Source organism: Chrysemys picta, chromosome 12, assembly GCF_011386835.1.
Source record: "Chrysemys picta bellii isolate R12L10 chromosome 12, ASM1138683v2, whole genome shotgun sequence".
Lineage (NCBI taxonomy): Eukaryota > Metazoa > Chordata > Testudines > Emydidae > Chrysemys > Chrysemys picta.
The window spans coordinates 31,598,647-31,624,119 of NC_088802.1; the positions used below are offsets into that span (position 1 = coordinate 31,598,647).

General features: G+C 41.5%; 1 protein-coding gene across 1 annotated transcript in view; it reads right to left on the reverse strand.

The window, feature by feature from the left end:
• The window catches only part of LOC101937230 (myosin heavy chain, skeletal muscle, adult), a 34,360-nt gene extending 14,833 nt beyond the window's left edge, over positions 1–19,527 (reverse strand). The window contains exons 1-24 of the mRNA XM_024101729.3: positions 19,447–19,527; positions 19,173–19,220; positions 17,735–17,974; positions 17,510–17,653; positions 17,261–17,417; positions 15,852–15,879; positions 15,640–15,748; positions 15,444–15,536; positions 12,798–12,861; positions 12,603–12,701; positions 11,910–12,013; positions 11,692–11,830; positions 11,204–11,322; positions 10,956–11,105; positions 9,878–10,048; positions 7,200–7,506; positions 7,019–7,089; positions 4,955–5,042; positions 4,742–4,859; positions 4,212–4,335; positions 3,990–4,126; positions 3,635–3,890; positions 1,359–1,601; positions 29–205 (exon numbers count right to left, since the gene is read on the reverse strand). Of these exons, the coding sequence (XP_023957497.1) occupies positions 29–205; positions 1,359–1,601; positions 3,635–3,890; positions 3,990–4,126; positions 4,212–4,335; positions 4,742–4,859; positions 4,955–5,042; positions 7,019–7,089; positions 7,200–7,506; positions 9,878–10,048; positions 10,956–11,105; positions 11,204–11,322; positions 11,692–11,830; positions 11,910–12,013; positions 12,603–12,701; positions 12,798–12,861; positions 15,444–15,536; positions 15,640–15,748; positions 15,852–15,879; positions 17,261–17,417; positions 17,510–17,653; positions 17,735–17,938 (3,102 nt within the window). The 5' untranslated portion in view covers positions 17,939–17,974; positions 19,173–19,220; positions 19,447–19,527. The remainder of the gene's footprint in view (positions 1–28; positions 206–1,358; positions 1,602–3,634; positions 3,891–3,989; positions 4,127–4,211; positions 4,336–4,741; positions 4,860–4,954; positions 5,043–7,018; positions 7,090–7,199; positions 7,507–9,877; positions 10,049–10,955; positions 11,106–11,203; positions 11,323–11,691; positions 11,831–11,909; positions 12,014–12,602; positions 12,702–12,797; positions 12,862–15,443; positions 15,537–15,639; positions 15,749–15,851; positions 15,880–17,260; positions 17,418–17,509; positions 17,654–17,734; positions 17,975–19,172; positions 19,221–19,446) is intronic.
• Positions 19,528–25,473: the final 5,946 nt, after the last annotated feature.

Here is a 25,473-nt window from a genome sequence, read left to right on the forward strand (position 1 = left end):
TATTCTCTCCACAAATTATTGTGCCTACATCGTCTACTTGCTGCTCCAGCTTGGTTTTAGCTTTGGTCAGTGTGTTCACTTTGTCCTCTTCTGCCTGCAGGTCATCCAGGGTCTGCTGATGGGCCTCCTGGAGGGCTTTCTTTTCCTTTGTCAGTTTAGCAATGGTCTCATCCAGGACTGCCATTTCCTCAGTGAGGTTTTTCACCTTCCGAGTTGAATAAAGATAGTTATAAAAATGGATACAAAACATCATTGTTTGTGAAATGACAGTGTCATTTAAAATTTAGATTTATTAAATTTGATGTTTTTAACCAAGATTTTGTAAGATTCAAGCAATAGATACTGGCTGCATGGAAATGTAATATAATAAGCAGAAAGAACGGTCATGTCTGAAGTCATAGCTACTTCATTATCTTTTCTCTGAGTGAACTCAGAAAAAACTGGCAAGAGATTCTCATGAAACTGTAGTCACTTACAACTGAAAACCCCCACATCTGCCCTACTAAGGTCTAGACTTGTCCCATTTCAGTCAGTTTGTTCCCTCAACAATAAGAGACCAAATAACAACTTTAATGCCAGTGTTTCAAAAGAGGTCACTTCACAATTTTTAGGCACTGAAATATATGTTCAGATTTTTTAAAATACTAAGTACTCAGCAACAACCTTTGTTCTCAGTGGACAGTTTAGAGTTATGAGGGCTTTAGAAATTTCTACTCCAATTGGGGGCTCTGGGCCATTTTGAAAATCTGTCTGTTTACCACTGAAATATAAATTAGAATGGAGCCTACTCAACTGGTGGCATATCATACCTCATAAGTGCATTAATGTATTTATTATTCCTTACTTGGAGAGTAAATGATAAAGATAAATAAATACATTATTATGTATTGATCTTTTTAAAAATGAATGCAAAGTATAAACTAAATATGTAAATTAAGAAAGTGTGTGTGTGTGTATATATGATTATCTCACACACAAAAACAATGTTCAAAGCAAAGTAAGGTTTCAAAGTCAAGCACTCCAAGGTTAGGAAATTCCTGAATTAAGGTTGTCTGTGCAACATATCCATTATGATAGAGTTTTTAATTATGTGATTACATACTATTGTTTACCATAGGACCCCCTAGGACTCCTGCCTCATTCAGTACACAGAATACATGGTGCACTGTCTCTTTGCCCAGCTAGTCCCAGTTCTTCCCTTCCTAGTTCTTTGTCTGATCTGTCTTTCCCTCACCCCCTTGTTCCTCCTGCCCACATTTCTCATCCTACTGACTGCCAGTCCCAGTCTCCCTTCAGGCACAAATGCACAGATCTCTCTCTCTCTCTCTCTCTCAATTATATATATATATGGCCTTTACCTTGTTTTCTGTGGCATGTTTTTCCTTTTCAACCTTGGCCAATGTTAACTCAAGGTCATCAATGTCTTTCTTCAGCTCAGAACATTCATCCTCCAGTTTCCTCTTTTTGGCTGTCAGCTCAGCGTTCATCTCCTCCTCATCCTCTGCTCTTTCAGTCACCTCCTTAATTTTAGCTTCAAGTTGTATTTTGGTTTTGATCAGTTGATCACATCTTTCCTCAGCATCAGCCAAGCCTTCAGATTCCTGTTGGGGAAATGTAGTTTTTCCATTTATTTGTGTTTTGGTGACTTTTAGCTCTATCTTATATCACACTAAATAGTGGTATTGTAATAAAGGCTGAAAATAATTATATTTCATCTCAGCACAAAATATGATTGATTTTTACTTGTTGTTAAGAGGATAGGTCCAGCAATGGCTATTAACAAAGATGGTCAGGATTGCTACCCCATGCTCTAGGTCTCCCTAGCCTCTGATTGCCAGATGCTGGGACTGGATGACAGGGGATGGATCACTTGATGATTGCCCTGTTCTGTTCATTTGCCCTTTGAAGCACCTGGCATTGGCCACTGTCAGAAGACAGGATATTGGGCTAGATGGACTATTGGTCTGACTCAGTTTGACCATGCTTATGTTCTTATGAGATGTCTGATCATGAAAATTAGCAACTAGATTAATTTTTTAGTCTATTCATAGCCAAATTAATGTAATAACTACATATGAATGTATATAATCTGTCCCTAAACCATTAAGGCCCACATCTTACAAACAATTTTGCACATGTTCAACCTGAAGTATATGAGTATTCCTCCTGACTTTCCATTGCTTGTATGGTGGTTTATGTTAAGCATGTGAGCAGGGTCAGAGCCTAGACATGCATATAAACATCCTATATAATTGCATACGCTGTTTTTAATTTTATCTTCTATTGGTTTCTTACCCCACTGTTGGTTGGTGTCACCTATTGTATTTGCATATGATTTGAATTTTAATGGCCTAATTTTCTAAAATGCTGAGCACCCAGCAACACTGATTATTCTCAGTAAGAAGGTTGTCAGTTGAGAACCATGGGAGCTGTTTTGGATACTGAGCTCTTTTGAAAATCTGGCTCTTTATGTCAGGGGTCTTGCATTTTTTTATATGTTTGTAAAGTACATCACTCACATTTGAGCATTGTAGAAATAAAAATTATAATTTTACCAATTAAAAAGAATGTAGAAACTTTTTTGTGTTCAGACACCTCAAAAATGGGTATGCTTTAAAATATCATACTTGACATATACTGTACATAGTATTATTTGAAGACGAAAGACTTTGTTATTGTTAAAAGAATTTAATTTAGAAATAACTAAATTATAGCTACATAAAATTGCTACACTTGATATATGCAGTGTTGTGGTAGCCGTGTAGGTCCTGGGATATTAAAGAGACAAAGTGAGTGAGGCAGTATATTTCATTGGACCAAATTCTGTTGGTGAGAGAGACAAGCTTTTGAGCTTACACAGATCTCTTCTTTAGGCCCCGAAGAAAAGCTCTGTGACCAGAAGTGGGTCCAATAAAAGATATTACTTCCCCTAACACACTTGAAATAGGTGACTTTCTCTTTGAGCCACTTACTTATGTTTAATGCTCCCAATATGTAGTTTTTATGGGGCAGAGAGTGGGTTTGAACTATGTATTTTCTTAATGAGGGGCATTTTGTTTAGTATTGTGCTGATGTGCCCCTTAAAGAGGTTGGGCATCTCACTCATTGTGAACAAAGCAAATCATCTCTTCTTGTAAAAAAAACAAAACAAAAAAACCCACCCTTCTTAGCTTTCAAAATGCTATGGTCTATAGCAAATGTCTCATGGTCTATAGAGTAGTATAACAAATAGAACTAACAGTACAGCAGATGTATAAACATCTAGGATAGCATCCCAAAAGTTACACCATCCAAAACAAAAATAGTTTAATTGGTCTGCATCAAGAAAATACAAAGGATTCGGAGGTCCCAAGTTCCATCCCCACAGATGACCCACCAAGAGGCATCATTATATATGCTTACGTATGTGTATACTCCAGATATTTGGACCCATACATTTTGGATAGTGCCCAAATGCACATGCTTAAATTTGAAAATATAACATTTAATCCTTGAATTTTAATTTGACTTGCAACATTTTTCTAGTGGAAGGTAACTATCAGTTTGTACTTCTCTTGCTGGGAAAGTTGCATTTAGAAATTTCAGGCTTAGTTTCCCCTGTGCAATAAGGGTCGAATGCACTGGTGATACTCACAGACTGCACTTGGAGCTGCAGGTCGTTTTTCTCTTGCATCAGGGTCACCATTTTTTCCTCCAGTTCTTTCCTTTTTGCCTCAGACTTAGCAAGCTCTTCCTTCATTTTCTCAAACTCTTCCTTCATGTTGGCCATCTCCTTCTCAGATTCAGCACTCCTCAGCAAGGGCTTGATCTTGAAGTACAGCTTCATCCAGGGCCAGTGCTTGACATTCATGAACGAGCGAACGTTGTATTGGATACAGAAGACGGACTCTCTAATGTAATTAAAATATATATTAAGTGTTATGTGTGTGATGAATATAGATGCAATAGCCCAAACACAACGAGTCCCATGCAAGATGACATATTGCTACCTCCTTTCCACCATTCTTTGATACTCCACTCTCATCAGGAAGCCACGACACCTGGCTTGTGTGCGGGTGATAATCTCTGCCAGTTTATCATCTCTCATCTCCTCTAGAAGACCCAGAAGTCCCGCTTTGAAAAACACCTTGAAAAAGGGAATATTACAAAACATCACTTTCATTCTGGACAAAATACAAATAGATGGTGTTTGAATCAAAGAGTGTCTGTACCTTAGTGTGACCAAATTTATACTGGGTCTGATCAATATCAATGGATCCAAGTAGTTTCTCAGAAGCCTTCTTGCTGTCCATGAACTGTCCCTCTGGAACAGCACTTGCATTTAAAATCCTGTATCTGTAGGACAAAACTGAATATAAGGATTTTCCTATTGCCAAAACCACCATCACCATTGACACTAAGTGGCTCCCATGTTATAACTGGAAGCCAGAAAAAGGGCTGACTGGACCAGTTCTCATGCCTAGAGGCTGTCCATCTGTTAGGCTGAGGAACAATTTTAGGATAGTCTGAGAAAGCCTGTACTGCAATTATATCCTACCACATGTTCTCTGGAGAGAGGACCTTAGACTCCAAAGATATCAATCTCATTGTTAACCCACAGTACATTACTTTAATTTGATATTTACAACAGAGTAAAGAAAATATATGCTAAATACTTCAGTGAATATAGTATTTGAAATAATTAGGAAATACAAGCTACTCAGCACAAACATAATGGGGCAGTATAGTGGAGCTCTCTGACCTCTGTTTAAAGTCTGCGTAAATGACTCTGCTGGGGAATCCTTTCCTGCAAATTCGGATCCCTTCCAGCACGCCGTTACACCTTAGCTGGTGCAGTACAAGATCATGTTCCATGGAACCTTAACAAATTACAGCATGAATTAGTACCTCCTTGTGCAGCCCAGAGGGAATGGCAGAAACCTCACTAATATTTCTGCACACTGGCACTTCTTACCGGGTGTCTTGGTTTCATTGGGAATAATGCATCGCACAAAGTGAGGATGAGTGCTTCTCAGATTGCTCATCAGCTTGTTTAAATTCTCCTGTGAGAGCATAAGCAAAGGTTTAGGTTAACCAATGTTACACTGCATATGCACTGATAGAAGCAGTAAACTCATTATAATGGGATCATGCACATTACTCCTGGGTGGGGGGGGATTCTGTGCCAAATAATTAAAAATTCTGCAAAATTCTGCCAATTTTATTTGTCAAAATAATGCAATATAATCACACCAGTTTTAATTATTTTAGTAAGTTATTTAAACTACAGTACAGAAAAAAGTCACAGTAACTATTCAGCATTTCCTAAACACATGAAAGTTAACTTGGTAACTAATACCCTGCATTCCAGTAATAATCCTGGATTTTCATTTAAATTACATTACAGAACACCAAACAGCAAAAAAAGTGCCAGCCCCGCCCCCTGATGGTCATCAATGTCTCTCCCAGAGGCATGCATGCCCAGCCCTCCTCCCCTCACTGAGATTTGCATCTCTGAGGCTGCTCCAGGCATGTTGGAACAGATGTGCTGCCGGAGAAGAGGCGCATGTCCCCCCGCAGAGTTCTTTTGCATTTTTCTTCATGGTGGGGCCACAGAAATATACGGACCATACGAATTCTGCGCCCCCACAGTGGTGCAGAATTCTGTCAGGAGTAGCGCATAACCAATGTAGACAGACTAGCTTGCAAAACGTCCCAGCCAGAATCATTCTAACCTACGTTCTCTCCTTCCTTTGGATCTTAAATATGGTAATTAAAGTGAGGTATAAAACTGTAGAAATAGTGCTACCTAGAAGTGTGGAATGTAATGTTCCCAACTCACAATTTTATCATGAGTCTCACTACATTTGGTGTTTTTCTTATGCCCCAGTTCCTGGAATCAATTGATTTGGGGGAAATGTCAGTTTTTAACTGAAAAATAAAAGTAAGTTTCTGAACCTCAGGGTTGAGGATAAAAGCTGGAAAATGTGTCCTAAGTGTGCACTAAAGGCTCAAAGAGCAGAGGGCAAGAAAAAAAGCCAACACTGATTATTTCTTGAAATCATATTTCACTCTCATGAGTTTTGGGGGCTCAACTCATGGCTCTCAAATGCCACTGGTTGGCAATACTGAAAATGTTCACCAAGACAGGACAGGAAACCAGTGGCAGAAAGGGCATCATATCCTGGGAGCCCTGGAGATCCTTTGTTTTTTTTATGGGGTGTATGTGAACGGGGGGAAAGAGTATGAGAATGGAAAGGAGCAGAGCAGTGGGGGAAGTGAGACATTTCTAAGTTTTCAGGTGGTTTAAATGTAAGCAGTCTGGACCTGTAACAATAGGATGCTCCTGGGGCCCATGCATGTATCCAAGTATCCTGGTTCAAGACTTTGGCCAGCAGATGGGCCAGTGTCACATGATGGTGGCCTGTGAGTGGTACTTAATAGGGAGCCAGTTTGTACAGAGGAGTGTGACCCAGAGTCAGGAGAAGGACCTGGCAGGAGATATCTGCATGGAGAAGGAATAGAAGCCTTGGCTGGTAAAAGCTTTAGGAAAGGCCAGACAGCTAAGGCTGGCATTGGGAAGGAATTGTAAAGTCTGTGGGGAAGATTTGTGGTGAGTTGAGTTGAAATGATGTGTTATACGCCACACCTCAAGAAGGAGATGAATTTGAACCACATAAGTCTACATGCATTCTTCAGGGAGCAGAGTCAGGGAAACTGAGGCAGCAGACACCTAACCAGATGGGAGAAGTGAACCCCATTACAGGGCCACATACAGCTCTGAATCCAGAGCTGGTGCAAGGAGGGCCTTTCTTAGAAACTACTTTTGTTTAACATCATTGTTTATTATATCATCCTGGGGAAGGGAAGAAAGGACAGACTCTGCACTCAATGAAATGGAGACACAGCAGGTTAACTTCCCATAAGAATCAAGGGGCTTTTACCACAACTGAGCCAGCTGGAAAATAACCTTTTCAGATTTAAAGTGAGATTTCTCATTATCTTGACAGAGAACACGATAATGAACACTGTACTGTACCCTGAAAAGAGCAGAAACGGTCTGAAAAGAAGAACCCTTCTTCTTGCTCCCCTTCTTGGAGCCACCGCCATCTGCACAATGAAAGAGAATGAAAACATGTTTTAGATTTTTTATGTTCCCTTTTGTGATTCTAGAAGAAGTATCTCTGTGTATATTGGATATTGTGGATGAATACAAATACCTGCATCTCCACCATATGCGGCAAAGAGAAAAGCCAGTGTTTTCATTGACGATTTCTGGTACAGCCCAATGACAGTTTCATTCAGGGGATCTTTGTTCTTCTCGAGCCAGCCAGTGATGTTGTAGTCCACAGTGCCAGCATAGTGCACCAGGGCGAAGTGGGCCTCAGGCTTTCCTTTGACAGGCTTGGGCTTCTGGAAGTTGTTGGACTTGCCAAGATGCTGGTCATAGAGCTTGTTCTTGAAAGAAGCGTCAGTTGCCTTGGGGAACATGCACTCCTCTTCCAGGATGGAGAAAATACCCATTGGCTGAAATAAACAGCAACAAATAAGTAGAAAGAGGGAGAAATTGATTACAAACTGCCGTCCTGGACAATGTGGCCATCTCTTGGTCAGAAGACTGACAGAGTCCAGAGGTTGAGAAACAGGTCAGAAAAGGATGTACTCCAAGTACATCTCCTGACAAAATGGGAGATTAAACAAGCTGAATTTCATCTATTTCAGCTTTGAATGTAACATAATCGCTCATGGAAATTTTACTTTTTTGTAACAAACATTTTGACAGGTGCAACAATATTGTCATGTTTACATAAAAGTCCTTACCCAAATGAGCTCACACAACATGAAGATATCTTGCTAAAAAAGCCTGTTGTTCTCCAGAACTGTATACTTTCAGCAAATGTTCTTAATTCTATGTGCCCTACATTCAAAATCACCACCTCCTCATTGTTGCACTCAGAAGATGTATACATTAGAGAGAGAGAACATATTTGCCCAGAACTGTATTTTTCCATTTTCTATATTCACCATGAACAAAATTTCTTAGCTACAAATGTTGAAGACAATGTCAAAGTGATCAGAATATTATATTTCTGCCTTCCGCACCGAATCTACCAGGAAATGATTAACTGGATATGACACTGATTAACTGGATATGACAGGGCCTGTAGAGCACAAATGTAGAACATTCTTTTAACGAAGTTATCATACTGATATAATCTTCATGTTACTTGGGCAATAATATCAAGAAACCAAAATATACTACTTTTTCAGATTTCTCCATGGTTTGCTTTGAAGAATTAATTCTTTCAGTACTAAAGAGTACAGAAGCATGCTTTAAATTGGAAACTGTGTCCAGGTTTCTGAAAGGGGTCCTGTTATAAGGTAATTTAGGTCATCTTTCCATTTTGGAGAAGGACAAACATACTACCTATCTTAAAAGGGGGACCAAAGAGGACCTAGGGAATTGCTGAACTGTCAGTCTAACTTCAATACCTGGAGAAATACTAGAACAAATTATTAAACAATCAATTTGTAAGCACCTAGAAGATAGAAGGGTAATGAGTAATAGCCAATATGGATTTGTCAAAAAACATCATGCCAAACCAACCTCATTTCCCTCTTTGACAGAGTTGTGGCCTAGTGGATAGGAAGGACGCTGTAGACAGGATATATCTTGATTTTAGTAAGGTTTTGACATTATCCCACATGACATTCTCATAACCAAACTAGGGAAATGTAGTCTAGATGAAATGACTATAAGGTGGATGCAAAACTGGTTGAACAACCATTCTCAAAGAATAGTTATCAATTGTTCCTTGTCAAACTGGGAGGATGTATCTAGTGGGCTCCCACAGGTGTCAGTCCTGGGTCTGATACTACTCACTATTTGCATTAATAACTTGTATAATTGAGTGTATAGTATGCTTATAAAATTTGTGGATGACACCAAGCTGGGAGGGGTTGCTAGCACTTTGGAGGACAGGATTAGAACAAAAAATGACCTTGACAAAATGGAGAACTGGTCTGGAATCAACAAAATGAAATTCAATAGACAGGTGCAAAATACTACATTTAGGAATTAAAAATCAAATGCACAATTAAAAATGGGGAATAACTGGCTAGGCAGTAGTACTGCTGAAAGGAATCTGTAGGTTATAGTGGAACACAAAAGTCAACAATATAATGCAGTTGCAAAAAAGGCTAATATTCTGGGATGTCATATATAAGACACAGGAGTATGGTAGGTAAAACGTGGGAAGTAATTGTCTATCGTCTATGCCATCTATTCAGCATGGTGAGGCTTTAGCTGGAGGCCCACTTCTGGGCACCACACTTTCAGAAAGATGTGGACAAATTGGAGAGAGTCCAGAGGAAAGCAACAATAATGATAAAGGGTTTAGAAAATCTCACGTTTAGCCTTGAGAAAAGAAGATGAAGAGAAAACCTGAAAACAATCTTCAAATATGTTACGGGATGTTACAAAAAGGATGCTGATCAATACTTCTCCATGTCCACTGAAGATAGGACAAGAAGTAATGGGCTTAGTTTGCAGCAAGGGAGATTTAGGTTAGATATTAGGAAAAACTTTCTAACTCTAAAGGTAGTTAAGCTCTGGAATAGGCTTCCAGGAGGGGCTGTGTAATTCCCATCATTGGTCCTGCCTCAGCGCAGGGAACTGTACTAGATGACATCTCGAGGTCCCTTCCAGCCCTACATTTCTATGATTCTATGACTAATGTTTTTATCCCAAAATATATTAAATTGTGGGACAAGGTATTTTTAATAACTAAGGCTGAATATATGGACCTGAGCAGGGAAGAGTCCCTCTAAAATTTAATATGACCCCCAGCAACTAAAGAATTCTCGAATGAATCAGGCACTTGAATTGAAAAGATACCTTCTCAATGAGCTCAATGCAGGCAGCCAGGTCCATCCCAAAGTCAATGAATGTCCATTCAATTCCTTCCTTCTTGTACTCCTCCTGCTCCAGCACGAACATGTGGTGGTTGAAAAACTGTTGCAGTTTCTCATTGGTGAAGTTGATGCACAGCTGCTCCAGGCTGTTGTACTACACAAAGGGAAAGACAAATGTATGTGTATTAAAGATTTTAAAGATGTAACAGCAACTGTGAAGCTGTGGTGGCACTTCTAATCCTAAAGTGGGCTTCCCAGTGTAAATGTAATGGGTTGTATTGACAAGGCACCACCAGTTCAGGCCCTGTTTGCAATTCCCTCAATGGGATTTGTGCATGAATATGGGAGAGCAAAAAGACCTTGAATTCATTGTTCCCAGGAGAGCTCCTTTGAAGTCAATAGTAAGATAAAATCTATTATTTACTATACTATCATATCTCCTGGGACATGTCAACATTTTCAGTGCCTGCCCACACCAGAATTTCTATGCTTTCAGATCAAGGCCATGCTTGTTTCCAGGCTCTGGCCCAGATAAGCTCCCTGCTGTGCCAGCATTTCCTCACTCTCGCTGCAGGCTGTTTGTGGGGTCTGGCGCCCGGTACTAACCCATCTGACCCTTCTGACCAGGCATTTATGCACTATTGACTTGGCCCACCCAGGAATTCCCATACCCTGGCTCAGACCTGTATGTGCCTCAGCCCTTGGGCTTGCCTTTGTGTTCATTGCCCCACACTTGCTCAGGTGCTTCTGAGCATTCACCTCATTACACAATAGTTTATTTGATAAGCTCAACCTGTTGAAAAGTTGAAAGCGCATAATACTGCAGTTGCTATTTATTTCTACATACAAAACCTAATTCCATCTTTTTAAAAGTGAAGCCCTTTGAGTGTCATGCTCTGCAGAAGCTGAGACAGGGCACTTCTCCAGAAAAGGCAGGCTTTTCCAGAAAATTTGAAATGATTTGAAAAGTTCTAAGATCTTCAGAAAAACATATTTCTCTGAATTTTCACAACCCCTCAGTGTCCCTTCCAGGAACCTGCTGTCAAATCCCTGCTCCTTACATCAAAGATCTCAAAGCCAGCAATGTCCAGGACACCAATGAAGTACTGTCTGGGCTGCCTGGTATCCAGCTGCTGGTTGATACGAATGACCATCCACAGAAACATTTTCTCATAGACCGCCTTTGCCAGAGCACCCACCGAATTGTGCACCTAAACCAGTGGGAGAAGGACTGGAGTTACCATACAAAGCAGAGGAAGAAACTCCAGTGTGTTAATTCAAACCAGAATTCTAGATCACCAATTGTTACCTGCTGCACGGTTTGACCTTTGGTCACATATTCATTCCCAACCTTGACTCGGGGGCAACATATGGCTTTGAGCAGGTCAGCTGAGTTCAGATTCATCAGGTAGGCTGCTTTGTCAGCCACTAAAAGGACACAGTCAGAGGAATCAATTATTGGACAACAAATAGAATGTGGTGTATGTGAGATTTCTCTCAAAAGCAAATGTAATGTTAAATGTTCTATTCATGCAATTCTATTAATGTAATCTTATAGTAGAGATTGTGCAGGCATAAAAGACATGAAATTCAAAAGTAGGCTTTTTTTGAAAGTCAGTGGGAGTTAAGCACCCAGTGCCTTTGAAAATGTACCCCTAAGCACCTAAAAATAAAGGATGATTGTAAAAGAGACTCCTCAAACAGAACTGAAAGCTAAAGCTTGACATTTTGACATAATTCACCTTCTACGGATTGATTTATTGTTTGCGTTATTGAGAGTGTAATTTCTGCTAATACCTTCTGTGCCATCTGGCTCTGCCTGTTCCTCACGCTGCTTCTGCTTGAATTTCATGTTCCCATAGTGCAGTACTGCCCCTGTCAGCTTGTAAATGGCTATTTTTTCCTCAGAACTGAAGCCCAAGATGTCAATGGCGCTCTGTCAACAGAATCAGTAAAGTAAAGATCTTATCTAGTAAAGTTAATACTTCACATAATAATTATCATGTGTTACTCACATCTGTGGCCATGAGTTCTTCCTGGTCATCAATGCTGGCTACAGTGATCTCCCCTTGACTCACAAAGGGGAAGTCATATGGGTTGGTGGAAATCAGAAGCATCTCTGAAAACAAGAATAGATCCCAATTTTTACCTGCTGCAGTTTGCTCTTTGGTCACATATTTATTCCAGACCTTGCCTCAGGGTAACACAGGGCTTTAATGGTATGTCTACATTCCATTGCAAATCCAGGTCTGTGGGCCCCACGCCTACAGATTCAGTGTTTCCAAGCTTACATGTGTGCATCATGCTGCATTGTAAACCCAGGTTTACAATTGATGGACTCAGTTCTCAGAACCATGCTGATACATCCATACTGCTTGCAGACTCGAGTCAGACCTTCTGCTTCTGGGGACCCAGGCTTGTGCTGTGTCCACACTGTGAAATGACGGAACTTGGACCCAAATCACAGCAGGATTTGGGGTTGGACCTACCACCCCACGTGGGTCCTAGGACTCTGACCCTGATGACTTACTGACCCGAGTCAGAGAGATTTGTGTGTGAACTGTAGAGGAGGGGTTGGGCTCAAACCTGAGTCTGAGCCTGGGTTTACAATGCAGTGCAGATATGCCCATAATTGCCCATGTAACAAAGCTTATCAGTTAGTGTTACTCAGTGACCAGTTCCACCAAAAGAGTTAAAACGTTTCTTACCAATTAGTTCTGGCTTCTTGTTGGACATGATCTGATAAAATATGTGGTAGCTTCTTTCTGCCTTGAGCTGGAAAGTGACTCTAGATTTCTCCAGCAGATCTGGCAAGGCAGGTAAAGTACAATTAGCCACAAGAAAACACAATGAGAAAGAAAGAGAGACAGAGGAATTGTGACCCTTAAAGGGAGGTCCCTTACATGTTTCAATGTCAGCAGAAGCCAGTTTCCCTGTGGTACCAAAGTGGATTCTGATGAATTTACCCTTTAAAGGAAAAAAAAGTCATTTAATTTAAAACCCTCAGAGGCAGACTAGGGATGAAATCCTGGCCCCATTGAAATCAATGGGAGTTTTGCCTTTTACTTCAGAGAGGCCAAGGCTTCACCCTAGATGTATTTTATTAATATGTAGTGAAATTTTTAGCCTATGTCACTACTAAATATTTAGGTAAAGACCTATGCTAAATTATTAACATCCATAGTGACCAATATAGCCACAATTGTACAGTTCACATAAGTTGAATGCACAGGAGAAAGGAAGGCCTGAAAGCACAAAAGTATCCAGACACCTAAGTCCCTGTTTTAGGCACTTAAGTCCTGGTTTAATCAGCATTGTGACGCACAAAACTCCTGCTGAACCCTGTCGGTGCCTAAACTCCCTTGACACCTATGTTTTTGCAGTAAAAGTTCCCCGTCATCTATGTTCTTGCCTCTGGGTGTGCGCACTTCTGCCTCCCTCTAGCCATAGGTGCCAATCTCCTGCCTAAGCCCCAGAATGATTGATGTACTAGGGGAAGACAGGCATTCAGCTGCCTAAATCACATGGGGGGCCTGATCCGGCAGGCATGCTCAGAGGACTCCTCCTGGATCAGGCCCCTCAGATGAGTTAACAAAGAGCAGCCAGGGATGAAGGACTTCCCTCATAATCTTTAACCCAGTGGTTAGGGTGCTCACCTGGGATGTAGGAGACTCCCCTCTGCCTGAGGGGAGAAGGGTTTTGAACAAGTACCTCCGTTCAGATGAGTATGTTAACCACTGGGCTGTGGACTCTTCTGATGTGGGGCTCCGTCAGTCTCTCCTGTTGTCGCTGTTGCACTCTGGATAAAATTAAAGAGTCACTAGAACAGGAGGACTGGATCCTGGGTCTCCCACCTCCCGGGTGAGTGCGCGAACCACCAGATCTATAGAGTCATTCTCTCACTTCAGTCTCCCCCACACAGAGAGCAGAAGCATGAGAATGACTCCATAGCTGGGTGATTACTGCACTCACGTGAAAGGAGGGGAGACCCAGGGTCCCACTCCAATGACTCTTTAATTATTGATCCAGAATGAGACAGCTTCAGCAGGAGAGACTGAAGGAGCCCCACATCAGAATAGCCCCGAGCTAAATGGTTAGGGCTCTCCCCTGAGAGGTGGTAGATACTGTTCAAATCCCTTCTCCTCATCCAATGGCAGTGGGACTTGAACTGGGGGTTGTAGTAGGAAAAGAGCATGAGACATAAGCCCTTGTATCAGAGGCCTGGTATGAGACCTGAGGCCTGGGCTAAAGTAGTGGTCAAAGCTTTGCTAATATCAAGCAAAATCAGGCTGTAAACTAGAGGCAGGCCCTGCTCACATAATCTGTTAAGAACAGGGCTGACACTGCAGAAACACACATTCCTAAGAAGTGCTACGCACAGGCCATGCACACAAACACATTCCAGAAGATGGTACCAGAACGCCTCGATACCAAACACATTCACCAAGATAACAGAAATATGCTGACCCATCCTAAAGATAACATCAGGATGACAGCATGATGGATAGAGATGTTTTGATTGAACCAACAGATACAAGGTGGTGGTTAGCTATGTCAGAGGGCAGTATCTAACCACATCAGAGGAGCAATACATAACTTGTTTGTATTGGTGTATAAAATGGAGTCTCAGAGGGAGTGTCTTCGGCCAGCCTACGGGGGAATGGAAAGTCCCGCCATTCACTGAGCTGCATCCATTGTCACGGGCATACATGCATTGAGTGTACTTGTAGCAAATATAGGGCACCAATACTGTGCTTTGTCGACAATAAACCTGGCTGGGTGCCTTCAGACCTTAACAGATCTTGTGGTCATTGGGCGGTTCACTTGAGGTCTGCTGCCCCAGCTCTGTGCACTAACTGCCCCAATAACAACAATGTGGGTGAAACCAGACAATCACTACCTCTCAAATGAACACTCACAGGAAAATGATAAAAGACAAAAACACTCTATCACCTGTGGGTGAACACTTTTCACAGAGTGATCACTCTATGTCTGACCTCTCAGTGCTCCTCCTCAAAGGAAACCAAAGCCTGGGAGCTTAAATTCATCACTCTGCTAGACACTAAAAACCATGGACTGAACAGAAACTCTGGATTTATGGCTTATTACAACAATATGTAACCCACTAACCCCCATTTTTGTCCTATGACTGCAGAGGTGTTAATGGGGCACTCTACCTTGAATGGGCCCTTACAATATGTGTTAACTACTTATACTAAATAATCTGTTCCACCTTGCATTTAGCTGTGATGCTCAGAATACCCTTCCCAGACCTGAAGAAGAGCTCTGTGTGGCTGGAAAGCTTCTCTCTCTCACCAACAGAAGTTGGTCCAATAAAAGATATTACCTCATCCACCTTGTCTCTCTACTATAATTTCTGTTATTTATATGTATGTTTAATCTGTCCTTGTTTGAAAACCAGTAAAGACATGATAAAAAATTCTAATTATATGAACATAAATTGTCCCATCACTGCACTTGAGTGAGTGGCAGACACCGTACCCTCATGTTTGCCTAGAACTAAGAGCATTTCTGACAAAAAGACTTACAAAACGAGAGGAATTGTCATTCCTCACAGTCTTGGCATTCCCAAAGGCCTCCAGCAGGGGGTTGGCGCTGATGATTTGATCTTCAAGGGTCCCCTATAAAGTAATAATTATTGTCAAATTAAAGTTGTTTTAAACCAGTATATACGTGGCAGTTTCAGAAAAGAGCATTTAATCCCATCTTTAGTGACCAACTCACGTGCATTTTGCCTGGCTCTTCCTTCTTCTTCTCCCCACTAGCTGCAATTGTTGCAAAGTACTGGATGACACGCTTTGTGTTCACAGTCTTTCCAGCACCAGATTCTCCGCTGTCAAATCAAACAGAGAAGGAAAGAACACACATAACCAAAGAGTTTCTTCCTGCAGCGCACAGCAAAGCCAGCAAAAACCAGGACAGGGAAATATACATACGTGATGAGGATCGACTGATTCTCCCGATCTGTGAAAGAGACAGAACCAAAAAGACTTTTAAAAGAGTTACTGAGTAACATTGAACTGACTGAAATGTGTTTGAAATAAATATGAGATTGTCAACATTTTTATCTGAAACTTTTTTCAACAAAAACTAGCCTTTTTTCAAAACGAGAAACTTTCTCTAGTAGCTTCCGATTTCTTGAGATTTTTGTTTTTAATCAGCATTGGAAATGTTTGAGTTTTTAGGCAATCCTTTTTTTTCCCCTTTTGTTTTCTTTTTTGTCACTGAATGCCCATAGAATGAATTATGCCCAGAATGGGTTGAGTGGGGGCTTCTGGTCACTTTTTCTGTTTTCTTTTTCTTTTTTGTTCATTTTAGCACTAGTCTTACCCTTCTCTTCATTTTACCTATTCTGTAAGTTTCCAGAGTTGAGGAAGTTTCTAAAAGTTACAAAGTGGGAAAAGGAAAAAACAAAATGAAAATGTGAAGATAAAATAAAGCTATGAGCATCATCCATTCTACTGCATCCAGTGGTAAAAGGAAAAAAGAGAAAGGAAGAAAACAAAACCAATATTTTAAAGATCATTTCATTTTGTAATGAAATTACTTCCAAATTTTGATTTTTTTTCATGAACTGTTTTATCTCTCTCTCTCTCAAACAATCAATGTATCAATTCCATGATATTTAGGTTTTGAGTTAAATTCACATGGATTGACAGAACCACAGGATACGTGGACTTCAGACCAACTTATACACATTTTTCTTTCATCAAATTTTATTATTCAGAAATCTGAACAAGTGACTTAAATCTCTGTAGGGCAAATGATTATATAAACAATACTCTTAACTAAAAGACAGCTAAAAGTTTGCAAGTTCATCCGAACCTCATGGAGCTGAAATTTCATGAGATCATAGTAGTTTCTGAATCCAGCTATGCTGGAAATACCATGAGATCAACATTTTATCAAAGCATTTTGCACTTTTGTTCTAAGCCTGGTTGAAACCTAGGAACAAAGAACAGTTATTTTTTTAGAAAAATTAACCGAACTTTCCAGAATATCAAAAAGGATTTGTGTGAAATTTTGAGTTAGGTTTAGATTCAAGTGCTGGACAAAGTTTTGGGTCAGTTTCAGTGTGGGTTTCAATGAATTCTTGTTTCATCTGAACCACATTACCTATTACTATTCTTAGCACTTTCAGTGTCTTTGGCTATATGCTATGGGTTTGATATTTAGAAAAACGAAGTGCAAAAATATGTGTAATTTGCACTGGTACTGATGATGGCTGTGAAGGAAATAAGGCTCACAGATATTTGCTCACCGGTGAATGCTAAAACTCAGCCACTGTGATTCCTCATATGAAATTTTCATTGTATAATCACTTTTCAGGAATTGAGCCACTCACCAGTTAACATGAACTGATAGGCGCTGTCAGAGATGGAGAAGATGTGGGGAGGGGCCTCTTGACGCTTTTTGCCCCTGTAGGCAGACACAACTTCTGGGTTGTACACTGGCAGCCACTTGTAGGGGTTGATAGTGACACAGAAGAGACCCGAGTAGGTCTGAAAGAAAGGGAGATAACGCGATTGGCTTCCACATGATTTAGTGTAGCTGTTAGTTTGGAAGTCCAGGAAAGACTTTGGCCTGTACTTACATAGATCATCCAGGCTGCATAACGCTCTTTGAGGTTATACAGGACGCCAGGTTCATGGAGATGGGTCATCATTGCCATGTCCTCAATTTTATCATATTTGGGAGGGTTCATGGAGAAGACTTGATCTTCCTTAACAGTCAAAGTCTGGAAGGAAAGAAGAGACCCATTTCTATCAGCTAAGAACAGAGGAGTTCATGCTGTTCCTTACTCCTTGTTTTTACTCACTTCTCCTTTTTCAGTCTTGACTGTGACCTTCCCTCCTTCCCTGCTCTGGATTACGCTTTTCACAAAGGATTCCTTGGGATGCACCACAAAGACCGATGTCTTAGCATCGAAAGGCTTGTTCTGGGCTTCAATTCTCTCCTTCTCCGACTTTCGGAGGAAAGGAGCTGCCACCCCATAGACGGCCATCTCAGCATCCGACGACATGGCTGTGGTTTATCTAGGGCAGCTCAGCAGTGAGCTCTGATGGGGAGAAAATGTTACACTGATGAATCAATAATATTCTGCATCCATTGGGACACCTCTGACATTTTCTACCCTTGGGATAGTTTAGTGGGGGTAAATTGTAAGGCATCTGTTGAAAATCAGTGGGCGTATGGCTCCTCATAGGTGTGAGGAATGTGAGGGTAAGGTTCTGAACTACAGTCCTGAAGGTTTGAATCTTGCCTGCCTCACACTAAAAGGCCACCTTGCATTCACTTAGCTGCAGACTGGTTTCCCATTCCATTGGGTTGGTGTACCCCAAGGTAATCAGACGTGATGCTGCCATGTTGCTCCCTTGTGTACTGTTAGCTATGACACTAACATGCCTTAACTACATCAGCCTGATGAGCCATTGGCTTGCGGGAGTTTGACTCCTAATTTAGTTAGGCATTGCAGAGCAGAGCAATAGTTTAACAATCTGGGCCTAAATCTATGGAGAAGACCCTTGCTATTTTGCACTCAGTGATTCAAACAATAAAACAAAGTGAACAAACAATAAAAACCATGAATAACACAACTTTTTTAATGAATTGCCACTGTTCAATTTCAACTATTTATTATAACATTTAGTACAGTTGTAAATGTGCTGGAATATAATTTATAAAAATAACTAAGGCCAAAAATAGGAGTTGGAATTCTAAACCCATTTAGAATTAAACTATGGATTTATAACAACAGGGAACTGCTGAGTTTTCCGCAGTATTGAAAATGAGACCTTTGTATTACATGTTATAAAATGACTTGTATGTTCAGATGACAAACTTCTTCAATAAAATTTGGTACAGTAAATTCCTGACAAAATGATCATTACAATAATACATATGTCTGAGGAAAAAGAATAAGATTTTGCAATATTCTCTCAGCTGGTGGACTCTAGCCACCTTGGATACAGTCATATCAAAGACTTAAAGTCTAGAACTGATCAAACTGATTGATTAGAAGTGAGGAACTAGGACAGGGCACTGGCCAGCCCAGCATCATCGGTCACTGGCTTCAAGTTCAGCCACTGCAGAGACCCTGACCGCCATAGGCAGCACAGGCCAAGCACAATATGTAATGCATTTGCACAATGGGCATAAATATTAGGGGATAAAGCAACTGTCCATTCAGCAATACAGAAATCCCACCCTAGATTGTCTCTTACTATCCCCTTGGAATTAGTAAATCAGAATCTTACCTCTTGTGATAACAGATGGATAGTATGCAGTCTGGACGCTGATCAATACTGTAAAATAGAAATAGAAATTCCCTTCTTATTGCTGCACGAAACGCCAGTGATAAATTATAGATTGAAAATATATAGACACCTTGAAAAGCAGATTTAAAATCACTGCTAACAGAGTCAATCCCTCATGGAAATTAGTGCTAGCGGCTTCAGGAATGTAGCTGGATGTGTGGAATGCAGGGGAAATTTCCCCTTTCCACAAACCCAGGTCCCTCCATATGCTTACCTTGAAGCTTTCTGTGCAAGGACAAGGCAAATTGTTTCCCAGGGGTCCTTTTATAGGGTCTGATCTGCATCTGCAACAGATCTTCAGTCAAAGCATTTTTGGCTAACCTTTCTCTGGCAAAGTATTGTATGGCATACTTAACTAAAGGCATAATTGTCATTTGACATGACTAGATATAATTAGAAATTTTTGATGTCTTACCGGCTATATGAATTAATCTCCTATAAATAATTTGACAAGGGAATCTGGCCTAATGGGTCAGCTAGAGAACTGGATCCAAGACTCCAAAGTTCTATTGCTGGCTTTCCACTGACTCTTGGAATGTCCTAGGGCAGATTACTTAGTATTGCTTTGCATCAATTCTTCTAGCTATAAAAGTGCCATAATAATATTTATCCACATCAAAGGCTGTTGTGAAGTTTATGAAGAATTGCTTTAAGACCCTTCTGGCCTTAACCTTGAAACTCTATTAATCTAGGTGTTCCTCCCCCTGGCACTGTGATAGGAACCTCCTTTCTTTCCCTTGTCCTTTCCCCTCAAACATTCCCGGTGATCTCTAAAGTAAATAGAGCAAATACTTGTGTTATAGAGCTCAGCCCATAGAAATGTATCATATCCTAAAAGCTCATGTTACTAATGGAGGATGTTACACAGGGACCATATCAGTCAAAATTCTTTCTGCTGCCTCTCCTCCTATCCTTGTATTGTACTTCCAGAGGCAAATTGATTCAAGCCTAAACATGACTCATGCAATTGTACAGACAGTCCCCAAACACATGCTTAATCCACAAACACATAATAACAAAATCTCCTCCTAACACACACAAACAACTCCCTCAGGCAAATCACCAAACACCAAAACCACATATACACAGTCCCCACACCCAACACTCATAAACACCTCATCCATCCCAACAAACATCACATGAGCATACAACTCCTAGTATTAATACACCCTCAAGCCAACACTTCTGCCTCCCACCACATATACCTTGCAGACTTACTCACAACTTCACACAATCCCATACACACATAAGAAAGCTCACCATTTTGTACAAGTATACTACCTAGAGAGCAGGATTAGAGAGTAATGTACTGATCCTTCAGTATACTAATACTATAAGCAAGGGGAAATTTTAAGACAGAACATGAGAGTACTGCTGTAGTTTTAAGAAAATGGCAGACTTCTTGAGCAGTTTTAAATCCTGTCAAGCTATAAACAATTTGTTCTCCTGTTCATTAATTGTTAGGTTATTAAAATAGTTCCAAAAACAAAACACATACAAGATCAGAACAATTATCTATCAAATCTAGTACAGTATTACAGTGTTTTGGCCCTACATTTCAGAAAAACCTCCCACATTACTCACTTGGCCAATTGTGAAATGCTGCACATAAGAATGGGGCTTGAGAGCTCATAAGACCATGCACTCCTAGGTTTAGAACAAAACTGAATTAGCTATAACTATGAGCAGTGCAAAATTCAATTAATGTCAAGGTGCACACTTGAAGCTGAATGTGGTGTATATCTGTGTACAGTTAGTTACCTGTTTTGGGAAATGCCTATAAACTGAGCTCAGCTAAAACTATGAAGGCGCCTTGTAAAAGAACGTGCCCTGCTACTTCCTCCAAAAGCTTCATAGTGTGTACAGGACTGCACCACCACTGGGTCTATGTGTGTGTGTGAGAAGCCCCTTGCCCCACATGTCAGCAGCAGTGCTGTGAAGACCTGAAACCCTGATTGGTCAGGGGATGGGCCTCTTCTCCCAACCCATCCCCTAAGCCCCTGGGTTAGCCATGGAGCTAGCAGGAAATCCCACTGCTAGCTCCTGCTGCCAGCTTCCCTCCCCCATCCCCTGCAGGATAGGAAAGCCAAGCTAGAAGAGAGGGCAGGCATGAAGGTCGTCATCTCCGAGGCACAGAACAAATAGACATTGGCTGTGCCTCATACACCTCCAGCCTGACCCTCCTCTTCCCACTCAGGTGCTCGGGGAGGGGGCAGCGCTTGATGCCCCATGGCTTCCCTGCCTAGCAGCTGGACCTGCTAGCTGTTTCTGGGGTGCAGCGCAGTGCCAGCAAGGACAGGTAGGGACTAGCCTACCTTAGCGCTGCAGCACTTTGTGGTAGGTGCACCACAGAAAAGTCACCTATGAACAAAAAATGCAGGCAATGTCTACAGGATTGGGGACCGCATGCTGGAAAGCAGGGACCCTGAAAAAGATTTAGGTGACATAAATGGCAAACCCAGTGTGTTGCTATGTCAAAGAGGGCTAATGCGATTCTTGGGTCTATAAACAGGGGAGTAGTGGGTAGGCGTAGGAAGGAGATTTTACCTCTGTATACAGCATTGGTGAGACCAATACTGCTATGCTGCACCCAGTTCTAGTGTCAACATTTTTAAAGGGATGTTTAAAAATTGGTGAGGGTGCAGAAAAGAGCCACAAAAATTATCTGAAGGCTGGAGAAAATGCTGTACAGTGAGAGATGTACAGACCTCAATCTGTTTAGTTTATCAAAAAAAGAGATGGAACATGACTTAATTACAGTCAGAAAATACCTTTACAGTGAGAAACTATCAGGTACTAAAGGGCTCTTTAATCTAGCAGAGAAAGGTCTAACACAATCCAATGGCTGGAAGCTGAAGCCAGACAAATTCTGATTAGAAATAAGACACAAATGTTTAACATTGAAGGTGATTAACCATTGAAACAAATGGCCAAGGGAAGTGGTGGATTCTCCATCTCTTGACCTCTTTAAATCCAGACTAGGTGCCTTCCTGGAAGATATACTTTAGAAGATATACTTTAGCCAGACTCATGTTACTGGGCTCAATGGAAGGGTATCTGGTTGAAATTCTATGGCCTGTGTTGGACAGATCAGACTAGATTAAGATCTTAATGGTCCCCACTGGCCTTAAAATCTATGAATTTATTAATCAGATATTTGGGCATATTAATATTTCTGTGCAAATTTGTAAAAAAAAAAATTTTATATAGAGATATACCTATCTCATAGAACTGGAAGGGACTCCGAAAGGTCATTGAGTCTAGCCCCCTGCCTTCACTAGCAGGACCAAGTACTGATTTTTTGCCCCAGATCCCTCAAGGATTGACTTCACAACCCTGGGTTTAGCAGGCCAATGCTCAAACCACTGAGCTATCCCTCCCCCCAGGTGTCAGAAACATTGGCAATGTAGTGCTGGGGAGTGTGGGACGGAGGAGGCTGCCATCTGCAAGATGTCTATTGGGGTTCTCACTTAATATCTGACAACTCCCAAGGGAGAATCAACAAAATCATCAGGGATCACCAAAATCATCAAAATAACCCAGTGATCTAATTTTCAATGCATTGCTGCCTTCACATAGTAATTAACCCACTTGTCTGCTCATCAATAGGCTGCTGTAACCCTTCTGTTCACAGTTAACTAGTATCTCTCTTTCATGGACTTCATTCTAGAAACATGCATTTGGATGAAGATAGCATGCTCATTCAATAAAGTGGTAGGAAGGATCCCAGACTGTGCAACTCTTCTCCACCTTTATCAGAAGGCCATTTCCTTTAAGGTCAGGTCAGAATTGAAAACCTGCTACTGCTATGACCATAGGTGGTACAACCCGTACTCATCGACGCCGAGTGCTGGGCAGTGGTTAATTAACCCAGAAACCTCAGGAAGCACCAACGGCTTCGGGCTGATGAGTGCCTGAGGAGGGTAGTGGAAACCTTGATGGAGGAAATGCCATCGAAAGGAGGATGAGTAAATTCACTCAGTGTTTTTGCCAACGACATCCACACAGGACAGATTGGGCACTTCAGCTGTGGCTGATAACTAATCTAGGAGTGGAGCTCTGGACGGTAGGCAGATGGAAGATCTCCTCTGCACTGGCAACTCCTGCAGCATAGCTGGTTCCAAATGTATTGACTCCAATCCTTCCTTTGGTCCAAACCAGTGAAGTCAAAAGGGGGACTCTGACACATGGGCAAAGCAGTGCCTCCATATCAACTGCCCAGGCTCTTGCAGCCACATTACATGGAGAGGACACTCCATCCTTGCTGCAACATGGACACAACGTGGAAGTTATGGGTTAGAAGTTCTTACTTGAATGGCATAGAGGAGGGTGCCATGGGTCACCTTCAATGGTGGGAGGAATCATTACATTCCATTGGTAAACCACTGCCCCCCACAAAGCCAGGTAGCCCCCAAACAGTTAGGTGCTGACCCGCCACAATCTATCCACCTCATGGGGTGCGTGGGGCTAGATCAAAAGTTGAAAAGCAGACAGAAACCTTGTACCTGGCAAAAATAAGAAACCAAGAACTTTCTGGCTTGGAAGCTGGAATGTCAGGATCATGTGTCCAGGATTGACAGGCGATGAGGACCTACAATACATAAGCAGCATATGGAAATCAGCTTTAATAGACTGTGAGCTGTATAAACTCAATGTTGAAATTGCAGCACTTCAGGAAACAAAACTTGCAGATGCTGGTTCTGTCCAAGAAGCCAATTACACCTTCTTTTGGCAAGGTAGAAGCAGCAAAGAAAATCGCCTGCATGGTATCAGTTTCACTGTGAGAAACGAGTGGGTAAAGCTCCTAAAAACACCCATTTGGAAGTCAGAGCATATCATCTCACTTAAACTTCAGACGACCATCGGCTCTGTGAACATCGTTATTGCCTCATTCCCATAAGCTAAATTGAAATAGCCTGATTTAAACTGGAAACAGAGATAGATGTCACACAGGGATAGATGTCAGTGTCAGAAACCAGGTTTAAAATCTCACCTTTAGTGAAACAAGTGCAACTTTTTCATGTAGCCCCAAAACTGAAGGACTCAGTGTGGCCACGTGCCCTCTCACCCCTGGGGAGAGTTATGTTACCCTGAGTGGGGAAAGTGCAAAAATAGCTGGAGTGGATGGAGCAGTGGGGTGAGACAGTCGCATAGAGGTGCCCCTAACCAGTGTGCCACCATGTTCATGATGTGCAGAGCTGGTGAAAGCATAAAATCCTGGGTGGATGTAGCTTAATTGAATGAAAATGTTTGTAGCACAAGACACATTTACTTTGCTTTTGATGACATGTGGGCCCAGCTGGCAGGAGCAACCAACTTTACTAAAGGAATTGCAACAGCAGGGGCTTTTCAAATACCTCTGCACAAAAAGTCAGAGCTGCTCATTACACTCCTCTGCCAATAGCATTTCCAGCTGTGCCCTGACCCCACCTCCAACTCTCATCTCTTCCTTGGTCCTGTCCTGTCAGCATTTCCCCAGGTGTTTGCGTGCTGCAGCCCAACAATAACACATCTCATGGGAAGTGAACATCTTTGCCCAGGCCTTATAGGAGAGTGGGGATTCAGGCTCCAGAACCTCTTTTACCTTCTGTTCTGCTCTTTTCAAGGTTGCCAGTGGCTTCTCTTCTCAAGGATGGACTGGATGAGGCTTCTACACACACAACAGCATATCTTCAAATAAGAACAAGATTTAGTAAAAATAGAGGAAATTGAGTGAGAACAAAATAAACAATGTGCTTAACATACCTAGTTTTACACTCTTAAAGTAAATGAGGTGAAGGTCTCTTGGCTTTTAATTCCATAGTGAAGTGGAGAGTCTGACATGTCCAAAGAGCCATTCCTGCATCTTATCTTCTCAAGTATAATACCTCGCACTGTCTCAAGAGCAAATGTCCCTTAGCTGTGTTCAGAGATCTCCCATCATCCCTCCAACCCTCACTCTGTATCAGGACAGGCACCACAGGAGAAACCGGAAATGCAGAGTTAAGGAGACACTTCGCACACAACACCGCTTTAACAAACTTCTTGCTGAAACAACATGTGCGTCCATATGCCCTTTTTTGCGGCCTGCACCACAAGAGAACTTGTGTCTCTTCCCTCTCCAGCCTCTTGTACTGTACCTCCTCCTTTTCTCTAGTGAAAGCCCACCGCCAAGCACTTGCAGTGCTGCAGTTACACAGCACAGCTCTAGTTTAACTAATCTTCGTAAACATGTCAGAAGAAAATACAGAATTAGTGAGCT